General features: G+C 43.1%; 1 protein-coding gene and 1 long non-coding RNA gene across 3 annotated transcripts; both read left to right on the forward strand.

The window, feature by feature from the left end:
- Positions 1-5,589: 5,589 nt before the first annotated feature.
- LOC110530527 (myocilin) lies at positions 5,590-9,476 on the forward strand. The gene is made up of 3 exons (XM_021613688.2): positions 5,590-6,294; positions 6,968-7,051; positions 8,254-9,476. Exons 1-3 carry the CDS (start codon positions 5,838-5,840, stop codon positions 9,054-9,056), a joined length of 1,344 nt encoding a protein of 447 aa, XP_021469363.2. The 5' UTR covers positions 5,590-5,837; the 3' UTR covers positions 9,057-9,476.
- A 6,223-nt stretch (positions 9,477-15,699) lies between these two features.
- Positions 15,700-17,873, forward strand: LOC110530528. Of its 2 annotated transcripts, none has more exons than XR_002474545.2 (2): positions 15,700-16,006; positions 16,447-17,873. It is a non-coding gene; the product is annotated as an uncharacterized LOC110530528 (long non-coding RNA). The 2 variants fall into 2 exon arrangements; XR_005052949.1 differs by having other exon boundaries at positions 16,468-17,873.
- Positions 17,874-18,296: the final 423 nt, after the last annotated feature.

An 18,296-nucleotide genomic window follows, 5' to 3' on the forward strand; every position in this document is an offset into this window, starting at 1 on the left:
AATTGTTTGCATAGTCAACTTACACACAGCTCTAACACACTTCCTTTCCCACCAGACATGCCACCAGGGGTATTGTGTAGAGCCCTTATTGCATGGAACTTCCTTCCATCTCATAATGCTCAAATAAACAGCAGACCTGGTTTAAAAAAAAGATGAAGCAACACCTCACGGCACAACGCCTCTCTCCTATTTGACCTAGATAGTTTGTGTGTATGTATTGATATGTAGGCTATGTGTGCCTTTTTTTAAATGTATGTAGTTCTGTCCTTGAGCTGCTCTTGTCTATTGATGTTCTGTATTATGTCATTCTGTATTATGTTTCATGTTCTGTGTGGACCCCAGGAAGAGTAGCTGATGCTTTTGCAACCACTAATGGGGATCCTAATAAAATACCAAAATACCAATCACCACAATGTAAAGGACCCTTTACCCCACAATGTGTGAGCTAATGAGTGTGTTGGCCTCCACAAAATGAGCAAAATTCATAATTTGTTCTGAAACTAAATGTTTTGCCTCTCACCAGAGGCAGATCTGTTGTTTCCCAACCCTCAATGCTGTTGGTAAAGGCTGTTGAAATTACCGATTTGAAGTTGATTATTCTGAGTAACTAATGTTGTCTGTTTGTCTGTTGACTGGCTGGCAACTTATTCCAGGTACCAGAAGTTATTTCCACAGTCCTTTTACTGTCCTGGATCACCACTTCAACTGTTTCTCTCTTTATCCCTTATGTTTGTCATGCGGGATCAGATGCATCGTCAACTTCCATGTCCCACTTCACTAATACTTCTCAAAATGTCTCAAGCTTCTGGATCCATCTTCTGGATTTTTTATGTCATTTTATTTTCCTTTCTGAGGGGGGAAGTATGTCATTCTTATTTAACTCAATGTATCAGTAACATAAGCCTTCCCTTTGGTATTCAGGAGTGGAAATCTGAAGTTGTTGCCAAGGATGCTGCTAGTATTGTACATTCAGGGTTTCTTGGAATCTTAAAAAAAAAAAAAACTGGTCTAAACTGGTCCAAGAGGAGATTTCAGTCTCAGTTTCTTTTCTGAGTCTCTGCCAGGATGGTCATCCTCCTTGCTATTATTTTCTTCACTCTTTACTCCATCTGATGTACAGTATCTGTCCATTTATTCTCCTAGAAAATATGACATGCACAACTCTTACGAAGATAAACTTCCTTCAGAAAGTATTCACACACCTTTTCCTAATTGTGTTGTGTTACAGCCTGAATTTAAAATGAATTAGAGATTTTGTGTCACTAGCATACACACAATACCCCATAATGTCAAAGTGGAATTATGTTTTTGCACATTTTTACAAATTAATAAAATATGAAAAGCTGAAATGTCTTGAGTCAATAAGCATTCATCCCCTTTGTTATGGCAAGCCCAAATAAGTTCCGGAGTACAAATGTGCTCAGCAAGTCACATAAGTTGCAAGGACTACCTCTGTGTGCAATAATAGTGTTGAACATTATTTTTTTAATGACTATATAAGGGCTCAGGGCCAGACCCAGATGCAGACACGGGAGGTAGATGGTTTGAGTATTTGATATTTATTAGTTCCAAAAGGGTAGGCAAGAGAATGGTCTTGGGCAGGCAAAAGGTCAAAACCAGATCAGAGTCCAGAAGGTACAGAATGGCAGGCAGGCTTGAGGTCAGGGCAGGCGGGTACGGAGTCCAGAAAACAGGCAAGGGTCAAAACCGTGAGGACTAGCAAAAGAGAGAATAGCAAAAGCAGGAGCATGGGAAAAACACCCTGGTTGACTTGAAACAGACAAGACAAACTGGCACAGAGACAGGAAACACAGGGATAAATACACTGGGGAAAATAAGCGACACCTGGAGGGGGTGGAGACAATCACAAGGACAGGTGAAACAGATCAGGGCGTGACCGACTACCTAATTTCTGTACCCCACACATATCTGTAAGGTCCCTCAGTCAAGTAGTGAATATCAAAACAGATCCAACCACAAAGACCAAGGAGGTTTTCCAATGCCTCGCAAAGAAGGGAACCTATTGGTAGATGGGTAACAAAAAAATGCAGACATTGAATATCCCTTTGAGCATGGTGACATTATTAATTACATTTTTGATGGTGTATCGATACACCCAGTCACTACGAAGATACAGGCGTCCTTCCTAACTCAGTTGCCGGAGAGGAAGGAAACCGCTCAGGGATTTCATCATGAGACTGAAGGTGACTTTAAAACAGTTTCAGAGTTTAATGGCTGTGATAGGAGAAAACTGAGGATGGATCAACAACATTGTAGTTATTCCACAATACTAACTGAAATGACAGAGTGAAAAGAAGGAAGCAAATATTCCAAAACATGCATCCTGTTTGCAGTAAGGCACTAAAGTAAAACTACAAAACATGCATCCTGTTTGCAGTAAGGCACTAAAGTAAAACTACAAAACATGCATCCTGTTTGCAGTAAGGCACTAAAGTAAAACTACAAAACATGCATCCTGTTTGCAGTAAGGCACTAAAGTAAAACTACAAAACATGCATCCTGTTTGCAGTAAGGCACTAAAGTAAAACTACAAAAAATGTGGCAAAGAAATTATCTTTATGTTTTGAATACAAAGCGTTATGTTTGGGGCAAATCCAACTGAGTACCACTCTTCATATTTTAAAGCATGTTGGTGTCTGCATCATGTTATGGGTATGTATGCTTGTTATCAGCAAGGACTAGGGAGTTTTCTTTAGGATAAAAATAAACAGAATAGAGATAAGCACAGGACAAATCCTGGAGGATAACCTGATTCAGTGTGCTTTCCAACAGACACTGGGAAACTAATGTACCTTTCAGCAGGACAATAACCTAAAACACAAGGCCAAAAATACACTGGAGTTGCTTACCAAGATGACACTGAATGTTCCAAAGTGGCCTAGTTACAGTTTTGACAAATCGGCTTGAAAATCTATGGCAAGACTTGAAAATGGCTGTCTAGCACTGATCAACAATCAACTTGACAGACTTTGAAGAATGTTTTAAAGAATAATGTGCAAATATTGTACCATCCAGGTGTGTAAAGCTCTTAGAAATGTACCCAGAAACACTCCGAGCTGTAATCGCTGCCAAAGGTGATTCTAACATGTATTGACTCAGGGGTGTAAATATGAGATATTTCTGTACTTAATTTTCAATACATTTGCAAAAATGTCTAAAAACATGTTTTATTTTTGTTATTAGGGGTTATTGTGTGTAGGTGGTTGAGAAAAACAAACATTTTATCCATTTTGAATTCAGGCAGTAACACAACAAAATGTGGAGTAAGTCAAGAGGTATGACTTCTTTCTAAAGGCACTGTACACTCTGGGTGCTGTCGCACAGCAGTAGTCAAACCACTTGGGCTGCTGATAAATGGAAAGAAATAACATTATCTGCTTTTGTGGTCTGTCTTTTTTATTTCAAAAATACTAAATAAGCCATCCTAATTAAGTGCATGGCAGAGGCATCAGGAGTCCATTTTAAGCAGCAGTCTGGTGTCTCATTGGACTAAGGGACCACAAACACCACACAGACTGTTGATCTGCCATTCATCTGCCATTCATCTGCCATTCATCTGCCATTCATCTGCCATTCATTTGGCGAGGTGTGTTTTAGGGAACCACCGACTGGTGGACCAATTTTTTTGCTCGATTCTACATGTAGAATTGGTTTACACTCAGTTACAAATTACAGGCGGCACTCTGTTCAGAGGTGCTAAGTACTCTTGGATGGCAAATGCTACCGGTATGTCCGTGCCCCTCACTGAGAGACTGCAGCTGACCGCCTGTAGACTGCCTGTATTTTCTCTGTGGCCACTATGAGGCAGGGGGCCAGGGGCCATGGACAGGGCTGGAGAAAAACAGGATGCCTGAAGCACCGTAACTTTACGTCAGAAAAAAACATTGGAGAGGTGAACAAACGTACGGTGGAAACACTGCTGGAGATTCCACAGTGAAACATGAAGCATATCCAGTTGAGCCAACCAGGGGAGTTTGAGTTTGATATTGTGGAACAAACACTTTTTAGTGAGTATGTGGTGAATTTAAGTTGGAAGCATAGGGGTGGAATGACTGGGAAGGGGGGAGGGAATAGAAAATAAATCATCACTCAAGCAATGTTTTGAATTTGAGTCGACCGTAGCTGTGCCAAGAGTAAATATGCAAAAACCATTACTCCGTTCCCCCGAGGGGAGGGGGAGAGGAGAAGGAGCATCTGTTATTATCTTAGTGATTCTCCCTGCTACCTCTCCTCTTCTTTCTCTTTTTTCTTTAAACCACTATCGTGTCTGAGCCATGTGGTTCCAACCTGCTCCCCTGTCCCCTCCCTCAGTCATAAACATGTGTGTGTGTGTGTGTGTGTGTTGGCACTTCACAAAACTGGCCCCCAAAACCAACTGACAGAGGCAAGACACGAATGTCCACCTGGTACAAAACAAGGTTTGTTTTGTCTCCAGATCACCAGATCAAACCAAAGGACATGACCCCCTTTAGGGCTGCTCCCCAGGGAGAAGAAGGTGGCTTGCCAGGGGGCCCGGGGGAGAAAGTTGGGAGGACAAGAGGGAGGGAGAAAAGAGAGGGTGGCTAGCCAGAAGGAGGGGGGAGAAGAAGGTGGATAGCCAGCAGGAGAGCAGTGGAAGGAGAGGGAGGCAGAGAGAGAAGTGGGGGGTGGGGATTCCTGCATGTGACGGAAAAGAAAGGGGAGGTGACTAAAACCCTGTCCCAACGTTCTGATATGAATCACGTTGTAATGAAAGATTTCTGTTACACAAGAGTGGGATGATTTCCAGTCAAATATTCCCTAATCATCCCGATCCTTTAGCTAGATTTATGATGCCAGAGTTAAGCAGCCAGATAAAGAAAACTATGGGTTAGGGAGGAAGGATGGACCATCTGTGCTCACCACATTCCTAATCCTAACCACCCTCCAGACATCCTGCCCTGGCAGAGCAGAGTGCCAGACTGCCCTCAGGTGTACAGGTGAACTGATTTTCCCTTAGATTTGGGACCAGGCTAAGCTGGGTTGGCCTGTTGTGGGGGGCGAGGGGTGGACGGCAGCTGGACATCCCAGACCTGTTCAGACTAAGGCAAGTAGACCGGATGTAATGGTGCATTACTGAACCTTAGCCCAGAGCTTACCTGTACTTCACACCTAAAATGCAGGTGCATAGGATGCTACCTAACTGGTGATAAATCAAAGAGATATTGGACATTATGCCTGGGGAGAGTTTAATCATATGGTGATTTCATTATATAACTATCGGCTATAAAGGAAGTAAACACTGAGTAGCCATCGTTACTTTGATAAAAAGGGGATCAGACAGACAGACACAAAGACGCTCAGTATAGACAAATACAACCTATGTTTTGATAAATAACTGCAGACATACAGTATACTGCAGACAAACAACTATTACAGACAGACTCAATAAAACATAAACAGAAAAAAACGAACTGTGTTAAATCCACTCTCTATCTCAGGACACATGGTGTCACACCCCCTAGCTACCCCCCCCCCCCCCCCCCCCCCCCCCCATGCCCCAGCCATGATCCTTGTCCCCTCCCACAGTATGCTAGTTGACTGTATAAATATCCCACTTGCAGCATGTTCTAACTCAGAGAACAACAGACAGTGACAAAAGACCAGGGACGAAGTCAGAAATAAAAGAGACCACGCAAAGAATTTAACAGGATATAAACCTGATCTCAGCTGAAAGGTTCCATCACAGGTCCTCTGATCCATCAGAAAGAAAGAAAGAAAGAAAGAGAACAACTCCTGAAGGACCAAGAGAGTGATCCAGTCTGAGACCCAGGTGATCCATCCACCTGTCCTCCAGAATGTGGCTCCAGGTAACCTTGGGTCTGTCCTACCTGGTTCTGAGCTTCCAGAGCCAGGACAGCGCCTCCCTGAGACGCTCCAATGACCACACGGGGCGCTGTCAGTACACCTTCACCGTGGACAACCCTGCCGAGGCGAGCTGCTCCGGGACCAGCGAAGGACCAGATATGGAGGTGGTGAAATCTCGTCTCACCCTGCTAGAGGCCCTGGTCAGCAGGCTGCTGGGGGGCAAGGGAGCAGGGGGAGAGGGTCCAGGGGGTGGGGGAGACAAGACCATCCAGGAAGCATACTCCCAGGCCATGAGAGATAAGAGCCAGCTGCAGGGGGACAAGGAGCAGCTGAACAGGCAGGTGCAGGAGCTCCAGAGGAGGGTGGACGAACTGAGACCCTGCCACCAGCACCAAGCCACTGGAGCAGGACTCCCACTTCACGAGCTCAACCAGAGACCAGCCAGCGGTAAGTCTCTACTGTCTCACATCATCACTTATAACCCACCCCTGAACTGTGTGAAAATGCATTATTATATATACTTTTAGAGAAAAGAGTTCCTAAAGGGTTCCTTAGCTGTCCCCATAGGATCCCTTTTTGGTTCCTGATAGAACCATCTGTAGAAAGCATTCTACATGGAACCAAAAAGTGTTCTTCAAAAGGTTATCATATGGGGACAGCTGAAGAACCCTTTAAGTTTCTAGATGGCATCTTTGTTTCTCGGAGTGTATGTGAGTTAGGAACTGTGGATTGTGAGTGTTTGTTTATCTGATCTGGTCAAAATCAAAGTGTTCTAATGTAAACAGAGTGGAGTACAGGTCAGGTTTCAGTATGCAGTGCTTGGTTGGGTTAGCGGAATGGTATTTACACGGATTCTGCTTCTACTACTCTGTCACTTGCGCGTTGCATGTTAGTTTAAGTGTCTGTGATCCTTTGGGGAATGCAATAACTCTGCTAAATAGGGGGCTGCGCTGCATGTCAAATGACTGGAGAACATATCAAGATGCCTTCATGTTGTCAGTGTGTCATCTTTGAATGTGTTCAGGATTATTGATGCTGGATATTTTGAGTTATTTATGACTTCAGCCACCAAATAAACATTGAATTTTTTTTTATTTCTCTCTCTCACTCTTCCTCTCAGACTCTCTCTATCAGGAGATGAAGGCAGAGGTGACTGAGGTCCCAGCATCACGTCTCATTCAAGACGCTGGGCAGAACCACACAGGTTGTTTTTTGGGATTGTTTTTGTTTTTGGGAACAAAACATTTAGATTACAGATTATTGTATGGGACCATATACAACAAAATGTTGAGAAATACTTTTTTTATTGAGTAAATATATTTATTGGTTTCTTTTCATTGTGAAAAGAGATATGGGAAATGTAATGAATTGAATGTTATTTGTTGATGTAAAAATCCAAATGTACAGATTTTAAGGTTAGATTTGGGGTGGGGTCAACAGAAATTCTGGCAAAACAATGGGGTCTTGTAGAAAAAGGTTGAAAACCACTGATTTAACTTGTATATATCTCTCCCTAGTGGCTTCTTAAAGTCACTACACACCAACTATACTGAACAAAAATATAATGCAACATGCAACACTATCAAAGATTTTACTGTTACAGTTCATATGAGGAAATCAGTCTATTTAAATAAATGTATTAGGCCCTAATCTATGGATTTCACATGACTGGGAATACAGATATGCATCTGTTGGACACAGGTACAGTATGTTAAACAAAATGGGCCTCACAATGGTTCTCAGGATCTCATCACGGTATTTCTGTGCATTCAAATAGCCATCGATAAAATGCAATTGTGTTCATTGCCCATAGTTTATGCCTGCCCATACCATAACCCCACTGCCACTATGGAAAACTGTTCACAACGTTGACATCAGCAAACCGCTCGCCCACACAACACCATCGAACATACTGCTAAATTCTCAAAAACTGCACACTCCCTCAAAACTTGAGACATCTGTGGCATTGTATTGTGTGACAAAACTGCACATTTTGGAGTGGCCTTTTATTGTCCCCAGCAAAATGTGCACCTGTGTAATGGTCATGCTGTTTAACCAGCTTCTTGATATGCCACACCTGTCAGGTGGATGGATTATTTTAGCAAATTATAAATGCTCACTAACAAGGATGTAAACAAATATGTGCACAAAATTTGAGAGAAATAAGCTTTTTTGTGCGTATGGAACATTTCTGGGATGGTTTATTTCAGCTCATTAAACGTGGGACTAACAGTTCACATGTTGTGTTTATATTTTTGTTCAGTGTATTATGTATATGCACGTCACCTCTAAAAACTAAAATAAATGAGAGATGATCATAAAGGTAGTGATCATATTTCACAAAGCACATATTCCAATTTACTTGATTGATTGAATTTAATGTAACTACCCTCTCTCTGTGCCCAGGCTGTGGTGAGCTGGTGTCTGTGGGAGAGCCCGTCCTGCACCGAAAGGCTGACAGCATCACAGGGAAGTACGGGGTGTGGCTGCAGGACCCTGAGCCCATGGCCTCTCCATACGGAAACAAGACGGTGTGGCGCATCGACACAGTGGGCACGGACGTCCGCCAGCTGTTCGCCTATGAGGACATGGAGCAGTTTGCCAAGGGCTTCCCCATGAAGGTTATGGTGCTGCCAGAGCCCGTGGAGAGCACAGGGGCCACCCTGTACCGTGGTTCCCTCTACTACCAGCGCCGACGCAGCCGCACCCTGCTCCGCTACGACCTTGCCTACGAGAGCCTGGCGGCACGCCTGGACCTCCCCCACGCTGGCTTCCACGGCCAGCACCCCTACTCCTGGGGCGGCTACACAGACATCGACCTGGCGGTGGACGAGCAGGGCCTGTGGGCCATCTACAGCACCAGCAAGGCCAAGGGAGCCATCGTGGTGTCCCAGCTGGACCCTGAGAGCCTGGAGGTGAAGAGGAGCTGGGAGACCAACATCAGGAAGAACACAGTGGCTAACTCCTTCATGATTTGCGGTCGGCTCTACACGGTGGCCAGCTACACCGCCCCAGACACCACCGTCAACCACGTGTTCGACACGGCCACCGGCCAGGGCAGAGTCATGGCGGTGCCCTTTAAGAACCACTACCGCTACAACAGCATGGTGGACTACAACCACGCCCAGAGGAAGCTCTATGCCTGGGACAACTTCCACATGATCACCTACGACGTCAGCTTGGGGAGACCCAGCAGAAGCAGCCAATAAGAGGAGGCTGGGCAGAGATGATGGACTGGTGTGGCGTGAACTCATACGCTGTTACTAGAATATTATCAACCAACAACATTACTAACAGCTTTATAATCAGATCACAGCGAGGCCTGTTGTCTACTACAATGCATTTTTTTTCTACTAATGTAAATAAGTGAATGAATGAATGAATCTTACAATAAAATTAATGGCAGGAGATTCACTAAGGTGGAACTCCATGTAAACAGTCTGAGATATTGCTCTTCCTGTATTATATACGATGTATTTTACTTATTTTAATTTAAAAATGTACTGTACTGTCCATGTTGAGTCTATATTCAAGTTGTATCTTCACTATTGTGTATTATATGGGCTCCAATTACCATTTGTATGTAATTTTATCTCTCAATAAATATTAAAATGATAGAGATCCCTAAAGAGTTGATCAGTCTGCATTTGTTCAGTCCAGTGGCACGCCCCCCTCAGAGAGAGAGAGAGAGACACAGCTGCATGTGAGCTCTCACATTTTTCAACATGTTTTTAGATTTGGAATTAGATCAACTTGGATTTTTCGGCAGGTACATATGCAGGATGCTACCCTCCACAGCATGGACTTCGCTCCAGATAAAAACTCCAAACCGACAACCTAATTTTGACCAAAATTAACCCTAGAGATTACTGCTTCCAATGTTTTTCTTTTACCAAGCTATATGGAGGGTGCTCTAGCAGACAAACATCAGAGACCTGAGGACACCATCCAACCTGGAACTGAGTGAGTAGTGTTTGATCTGATGCTATTTTGAAAGCCAAGAATAAAATGAAAAAATTTAAAAAATGAAACATAAAGTACATTACAATGATATATTTGACTTTATGGGGACTGAATGCTGAGTTAAGGCTGTCAGGCTTGCAAGGACAGACCAGATACAAATTCAATTAGCACCCAGGTGTGAAGTAAAAGGTGTCGAGGCCTTTGGGCCAAACAAGTGGCATGAGTCTTTGAAGCCTCCTCTGAAGCCCCCTCCTGCTGTTCAAAGACCATCCACTGGCATTTTCTACAAGAAATCTGACTCCAGAAATAGAAGCTTCTCCCAAGTGGGTGTGACACCAACTCCTGTTGCCTGCTGCACTGCTGTTTGGATTCCACCTGGCGATCTGTTTATCGTCTGCCCTGGCCTGTCTCCCCCTGTCTAGTACAGGTACCCCCACCACACTCCCGCATCTCTCCCAAGATTTTGCTCGCCTCCAGCACACACACACTGTTGTGACGAGTGACTCTGAACTTACATTGGCTAGCCCCAAGTCGTTATATATCATTTTTTTATTGTGCATTTTGCTATTTTTCTATTTTCCTCATGACTCCTGCATACTTTGTTGACTACAGACTTTCTTTAACCAACCGTGGGAAAGACTATGTTTGTTCCCACACTCGGGACTCTGACTCTCTATTGGTTACACAGACTCTTGGCCTCCCATCCTATTCTAACCACCTATTGCCGGCTTTGTATTCATGCTACCTGATGAAATTGCTGTACAATATGATCTTGTTGTCATCTGATGCACATTCAGATGTCATAATTCAGCATTGCAGAGCTCTCCCTGTCCTCTGCCATGCCTTGATTGTATTACTGTTGATGATATCTGGAAATGTGCATGTATACCCTGGCCCATCTACTGTTGCTAGCCCCAATTCTGACTGGTTCACTGATTTCTGCTCTCGATAAGCATGAGTTTTCTGCACATTAACACGAGAAGCTTATTACCTAAAATGGATCAATTGAAGGTGTGGGTTCACAGCTCGAAACCAGATGTGTTGGTCATTACTGAGACGTGGTTAAGGAAGAGTGTTTTGAATACTGATGTTAACCTTTCTGGTTATAAACTTTTTCGGCAAGACAGATCTTCTAAAGGTGGTGGATTTGCAATCTTTACCAAGGATCACCTTTAGTGCTCGGTTGTCTCCACCAAGTCTGTGCCCAAACAATTTTGTTTGCTGGTTTTAAGCATTAAACTTTCAAATAGCTCTTTGTTGACTGTTGCTGGGTGCTATCGTCCTCCATCAGCACCGGCCTGTACCCTACCTGCCCTAAGCTCTCTCCTGGCAACTTACACTAAGTCTGAATTTGTCCTGCTTGGTGACCTAAACTGGGACATGCTTAAACCACCTGACCAAGTCTTAAAGCAATGGGACTCCCTAACTCTTTCTCAGATTATTACCAATCCCACAAGGTATGACTCCAAACACCCAGAAAAGGCTACTCTCTTCGATGTTACCCTCACAAATAATCCTGATAGCTATCAGTCTGTTTTCTGTAATTACCTTAGTGATCACTGTTTTACAGCCTGTGTTCGTAATGGCTGCTCAGTGAAACGACCTGTCCTGATTTGTCATGTCAACGCTTAAACTTTAATGAGCAAGCCTTCATGAACTGGTCTCTGTAAACTGGTATAGAATCAGCTTGATCCCCTCTGTAGAAGACGATTGGACCTTATTTTTGATATTTTCAGTGGTATTGTTAAAAAACACGCCCCCATAAATAAAATGAGAATTAAAAACAAGTTCAGCCCCTGGTTTGACCGTGATCTTGCCGAGTTACTCCACTTCAAGAATTGCATTTGGCGAAAGGCTCGGCACACGCATACTCAGGCTGACTGGCTATCGTTTAGGCAAATGAGAAATAAGTGCACTCAGGCAATCCGGAAGGCCAAAGTTAGTTACTTTAAGGAGCAGTTCTCTCTCTGGGTGTCTAAGCCCAAGAAGTTCTGGAAAATTGTTAAAGACCTGGAGAAAAAACCCTCCTCCTCACAGCTGCCCATGTCCCTTAATGTTGATGATGTGGTTATTATTGACAAGAAGCACATGGCTGAGGTTTTTAATCCCCACTTCATTTAGTCAGGATTCCTATTTGACTCAGCCATGCCTCCTTGCCCATCCAACATTTCCTAATCTCCCACCCCTTCTAATGTGACTATCCCCAGAGGAGACTCAGTGACTTGACCCCAAAAACCCATCTGGGTCAGATGGTTTAGACTCTTTCTTCTTTAAGGTTGCTGCCTCTATCATCGCCAAGCCTATCTCCAACCTTTTCACCTGTCTCTCCTCTCTGGGGAGGTTCCCATTGCTTGGAAGGCAGCCACGGTTCACCCTTTATTTAAAGGGGGAGATCATCAAGCTGATCCTAATTGTTATAGGCCTATTTCTATTTTGACTTGTTTATCAAAAGTGGCTTTCTTGATGTCTATAGTATTCTTTTGGGTATGCAATCTGGTTTCCGTTCAGGTTATGGATGTGTCACTGCAACCTTAAAGGTCCTCAATGATGTCACCATTGCCCTTGGTTCTAAGCAATGTTCTGCTGCTATTTTTATTGACTTGGCCAAAGCTTTTGATACGGTAGACCATTCCATTCTTGTGGGCAGGCTAAGGAGTATTGGTGTCTCTGAAGGGTCTTTGGCCTGGTTTGTTAACTACCTCTCTCAAAGAGTGCAGTGTATAAAGTCAGAACATCTGCTGTCTCAGACACTGCCTGTCACCAAGGGAGTACCCACACACTTCTCAATCTACATCAACATCACAACGCAGGCAGTAGGAAGCTCTCTCATCCATTTATGTGCAGATGATAGTCTTATACTCAGCTGGCCCCTCCCTGGATTTTGTGTTAAATGCTCTACAACAAAGCTTTCTTAGTGTCCAACAAGCTTTCTCTACCCTTAACCTTGTTCTGAATACCTCCAAAACAACCTCCAAAGTAATGTGGTTTGGTAAGAAGAATGCCCCACTTCCCACAGGTGTTTTAGAACCTCTGAGGGTTTAGAGCTTGAGGTAGTCACCTCATACAAGTACTTGGGAGTATGGCTAGACGGTGCACTGTCCTTCTCTCAACACATATCAAAGCTGCAGGCTAAAGTTAAATCTAGACTTGGTTTCCTCTATCGTAATCGCTCTTCTTTCACCCTAGCTGCCAAACTAACCCTGATTCAGATGACCATCCTACCCATCCTAGATTACGGAGACATAATTCATAGATCGGCAGGAAAGGGTGCTCTCGAGCGGCTAGATGTTCTTTACCATTCGGCCATCAGATTTGCCACCAATGATCCTTATAGGACATATCACTGCACTCTATACTCCTCATCTCTGTATACCCGTCGCAAGACCCACTGGTTGATGCTTATTTATAAAACCCTCTTAGGCCTCACTCCCCCAAATCAAATCAAATCAAATGTATTTATATAGCCCTTCGTACATCAGCTGATATCTCAAAGTGCTGTACAGAAACCCAGCCTAAAACCCCAAACAGCAAGCAATGCAGGTGTAGAAGCACCCCCCTATCTGAGATATCTACTGCATCCCTCATCCTCCACATACAACACCCGTTCTGCCAGTCACATTCTGATGAAGGTCCCCAAAGCACACACATCCCTGGGTCGCTCCTCTTTTCAGTTCGCTGCAGCTAGCGACTGGAATGAGCTGCAACAAACACTCAAACTGGACAGTTTTATCTCAATCTCTTCATTCAAAGACTCAATCATGGACACTCTTACTGACAGTTGTGGCTGCTTTGTGGGATGTATTGTTGTCTCTACCTTCTTGCCCTGTGTGCTGTTGTCTGTGCTCAATGTTTGTTCCATGTTTTGTGCTGCTACCATGTGTTTATACCAGGTTGTTGTTATGTTGTTTTGCTACCATGCTGTGTTATCATGTGTTGCTGCCTTGCTATGTTGTCTTAGGTCTCTCTTTATGTAGTGTTGTCTCTGTTGTTGTGATGTGTGTTTTGTCCTATATTTATATTGTATTTATTTATATTTTTTAATCCCCGGCCCCCATCCCCGCAGGAGGTCTTTTGCCTTGTTAGGCCATCAATGTAAATAAGAATTTGTCCTTAACTGGCTTGCTTAGTTAAATAAAGATGAAATACAAAATAAATACTTTTTTTTTAAATTACATTTGAACAATTTGCACTGAGGATTTTCATGATCACATATCCAATACTAAAACTTGAGGGTATAACTGCATGTTGGAAAAAGCCACCCAAAGTCTTGACATGCACAGCAAACTACAGAATAAGCCACAGTACACAAAGAGCAAAGCATTTCGGAAGAGACAATGCAGGTTTGTTTTTAACCGGTCATGTGGTGCCATCTGCTGGCCAGTAATTGACATGTCTAGTATCATTTCAATGAGTTCTAAGAAATTAGCTATGTAGCCTGGAATCTGCATTTAGCCGTATTCAGTGTGGATTCCAGGCTAACAGCTATGTGCCTATAGAATAGTCCGTAGGTCTATAGTTTAGGTGCTGATTACTTCATCAACCTAGCCTGGAATCCATGTGCTTCATCAACACATTGCCACTTCATCAACATAGCAACTGGAGCTATTGGACCGAGCTAGCTAGTCTCTAATTCTGACCTCCATAATGGCTTGAACCAAGTGTTATACTGTTAACACCTAGAGACATGTCGGTTGGGGTGGTGGTCTACAGAATGTTGGCATGGGTGGGCATTCAACAACACTGGGGAGGGTAGGTATTGCTCGGATGTTACCATCGTGTGTGTGTGTGTGTGGCAACACTGTAAGGAGACTAATGACAGCCAGGAGATGACACTCGGCAGCAGCTGCTATGCACACTAATGGAAACTTTGCTTGGGGTGGGTATGGTACCAGTTCACCCCCCACACGGACAGAAACATACACGACAATAGGGCCATACCACAGCACCCTACTGTATATGGAATGAGTGTCACGGGCTTCCTCCTCATCTGAAGAGGAGAGGCGAGAAGGATCGGAGGACCAAAATGCAGCGTGGTATGTGTTCATGATGAAATTTAATAAAGAAGACACTGAACACACTATACAAAACAATAAACAAATAACGACTGTGACGCTAAATGAGAACTGTGCTGACACAAGCAATCAACATAGACAATCACCCACAAACAAACAGTGAAACCCAGGCTACCTAAGTATGATTCTCAATCAGAGACAACTAATGACACCTGCCTCTGATTGAGAACCATACTAGGCCGAAACATACAAATCCCCAAATCATAGAAAAACAAACATAGACTGCCCACCCCAACTCACACCCTGACCATACTAAATAAATACAAAACAAAGGAAATAAAAGTCAGAACGTGACAATGGGTCTCTTAACCAGGAACCATGCATGATTTTTATGTCTCTCATTCTCACTGTTTTACCAACAGAATTTCACTTCCTCTCTGAAATAAACTTTGTTGTTCGATACTTTCCGTCGTTTTATCCTATTTCAGTGTGAAAGTCATAGGTTGGCAAAGTCTTGATTGTGTCATTATCTAACACTGTCTGTCACTTACCAGTAGAACCTGTATGTAACACACAATTAAAACAATATATCGTTAATTCTTGCACACCCATGAAAAAATATATATATTTTCAAACGACAATAGCTATGGGGGCTGTGTAAAGTAAATATACATGAAAAAAATATATATACCGCTCCATAGAGCCAGTGACAAAATGCACTATTAGTCTTTACATTTTCATCAACTGTAACTGAATGCCACTTGGCAATTCGTAGAACAGATCGAAAAACAGTAAATGCATTGCATTCCACAACAATAAATATTTAAAGACAAAATTGTGGTGAGGGGGGGCGTCACCACCAGCTGGGCCAGCAGGAAGTGGGCACACATGGCAGCCAGCGTGGCCAGATGGTTAACGGTTTGTCTACACTACCACACGGTAATGGATACGTGCGGTTTAGGCCCCCCCAGAGTAGCTCGCTTTTGGGTGTGCTGGAAGCATATGGCAGCACGTTCGATGTTGCGTCAAGAATTCATCATAGCAAGTTTGTATGAAAGTCTGGTTATTACATTTTATGAATTTATTCACAGGTACATTTTAAAGATGCTCTAAAACGCTCTGGTGACAAACAAACGTTTCTTCCCTGTTTCCAATCGTCCACATGGCTGGGATAACCTATTCAAGTAAGTTAAGTAAATAACGTTATTTCGAATGTAAAATCAAAACATGTATTATTAGCCAACTAGCTACAGTGCAGGCTAACGCAAATGAGCTACTAATGTAGCTAGCTAACGTTAGCTATCTAGCCAACTTTACATACGTATAGATAGCTAAGTGAGTTAAATATCACCCGCTACTTAACTTCGTATTAGCTAGCTATCTTGATGTATTTATCACTGTAAAAAAAAAACACTCCAAATGCATTTGTAGGCAGGTAGCTAGCTAACAGCCATGGAGAAGGGTGAAAGGATAGCAGCTCCAACTGTCAAAGTGAGAGAGTAGGCTATTCTGGATAGGGTATGGACTTTTGTAGTTCCATTCCCATTAAGTGAGGACAGTGATAATAGTAACATAATATTCGGTGCAGTCTAATTTTAGTATAATGAAGTCTGTTTCTTGTGAGGTTTTCTGTCCTCCGATACAGAAGCCTGTCTGCAGATGAAGAGGTCCCAATGAAGAGCAGTGGTTCTCAGTCCTGGTCCTGGGAACTCAAAGGGATGCACGTTTCTGTTTCAACCTTAGCACGACACAGCTGATTCAAATGATCAACTCATCAAGCTTCAAGTAGTATTTATGTATTCATTTGTGATGCTATCCTTGATATGATCCTGCTATTGTCACATGCTACACATGCATCTATCTATCCAATGTTATCATGATTTGTTATGAGGAATATTATACTTTAGTAATCCACAATGACCTGGTGATGTGAAAGTCTAATGACATTATCTTCCATATTCCTACAGATACCTTGTAACAGGACATTATTTCAAAACGATTGCCTACAGTTACCGTGTAGGGCACTGCAGGGTTGGGTGACCAGGGCCATCTGGGACTGCCTCCTGGGGGAATTCAGGCGTGTGAAGGCTACCTGTGTCCTGCATAATATAATGGACACGAGGACCAGGAGGGGATCTGCAACTCGCCACCATGTGCCATAGGAGAAGTCTGCTGCTCTTCAGGATGTTTCAAGGATGGGGTCCAACAATGCGGCAAGAGGCGAGAGATCTTCACCTCCTACTTCTTCGAAGGGTGTGCTGTTCCCTGGCAACACCATAGACTACACTATGAACAACCAAAGGCTCTTTTAAGAGCCATCCACATTGCAATAAGAGTATTCTTCCATTTGCTTAGCTATGTCAACTGCAGTTGTTCAATTCCCAGTTTCTCTCCCTTTTAATTTCTACTTCTCAGGTGAGGGTGCTGTTTAGGTAAGGGTGTGATGTCTGTACAAAAACAAAACAGGCTATTTTAAGTCTCCCATATTGAAAAGATGTAGAACAATTAGACACCCTATAACCCACACTTATGTATCAATCTGATTCATGGGTTGTGCAGTAAGCAGACTCAGGTGTATAACTGTGGCTCCTTCCACATTCAAAGAATAGGCAAGAGGGCCAACCATGGAGAATAGTAAGACACTTAATTATTTCTATAACTGCGCTATATTTTTTGTCCTCGTAAGTCTGCACGTTTTTCCAGCATGCATTACTCTGCAGCCACTTAGTGTGGACACCAGGTGTGGCCACACACACAGATTCCTGTTGAACACTTGTCTCTTTAACTACCTTATTTTCTCTAACAGTCTGAGAGATTATTAGGGTAACACTGTAATTCATTAATCATATACTGTCTTCCCTGCTCCTCTGTTCTTTCCCTTTTACAGCTCTCTTGCCACCTCTTTCCTCCTGTTTTTATAATGCACAACAGATGTGCATTGAAGTACAGATTGAACTTGTATTTATAATATTACAATTATATTTATAATGCATATATTATGTCATAACATTTGGATAATTAACTTCTTTCAATAAAGCATTTCACATTCTCTACTGGTTGAAATTAAGTCTCCTTTGATGAAATACTCCACGAAGAAGGTAGAGAACATGTTGGAGCGGTTCTGGGCGGGAGGCCTCTGACAGTGGAACAAAGTCTTCACAATCCGGACCAGGTCCAGGAGTAGAGCTGATGATGACAAGGGGAGGAGAAGAGAGAAACAGAGTGAGCAAGGAAGAGTTGTTCAGTCAACAGGATGTTTCAAGTCACCATACCACAAATGCCATGGTAAAATATTGGCCCATGCAAGGTTCTAAAGAGTCTTAAAAAGCAATTGATAGGCCATCAATTGCCCATCCTGGGAACTCTTCCACTAGGAAAGTATGACACAACCTTAAGAACTCGAATCAACAACCCAAATGCAGTGTTATGTAAACACATCGATATCGTTGTAATCGTGAACAGCCGCTTCTGTTT

Source organism: Oncorhynchus mykiss, chromosome 8, assembly GCF_013265735.2.
Source record: "Oncorhynchus mykiss isolate Arlee chromosome 8, USDA_OmykA_1.1, whole genome shotgun sequence".
NCBI lineage: Eukaryota > Metazoa > Chordata > Actinopteri > Salmoniformes > Salmonidae > Oncorhynchus > Oncorhynchus mykiss.

Coding starts and splice junctions, on each gene's coding strand:
- LOC110530527 (XM_021613688.2), top strand. CDS start 5,838: ATGTGGCTCCAGGTAACCTTGGGTCTGTCCTACCTGGTTCTGAGCTTC. Junction 6,295..6,967: donor CAACCAGAGACCAGCCAGCG/GTAAGTCTCTAC, acceptor TCTTCCTCTCAG/ACTCTCTCTATCAGGAGATG. Junction 7,052..8,253: donor CGCTGGGCAGAACCACACAG/GTTGTTTTTTGG, acceptor CTCTGTGCCCAG/GCTGTGGTGAGCTGGTGTCT.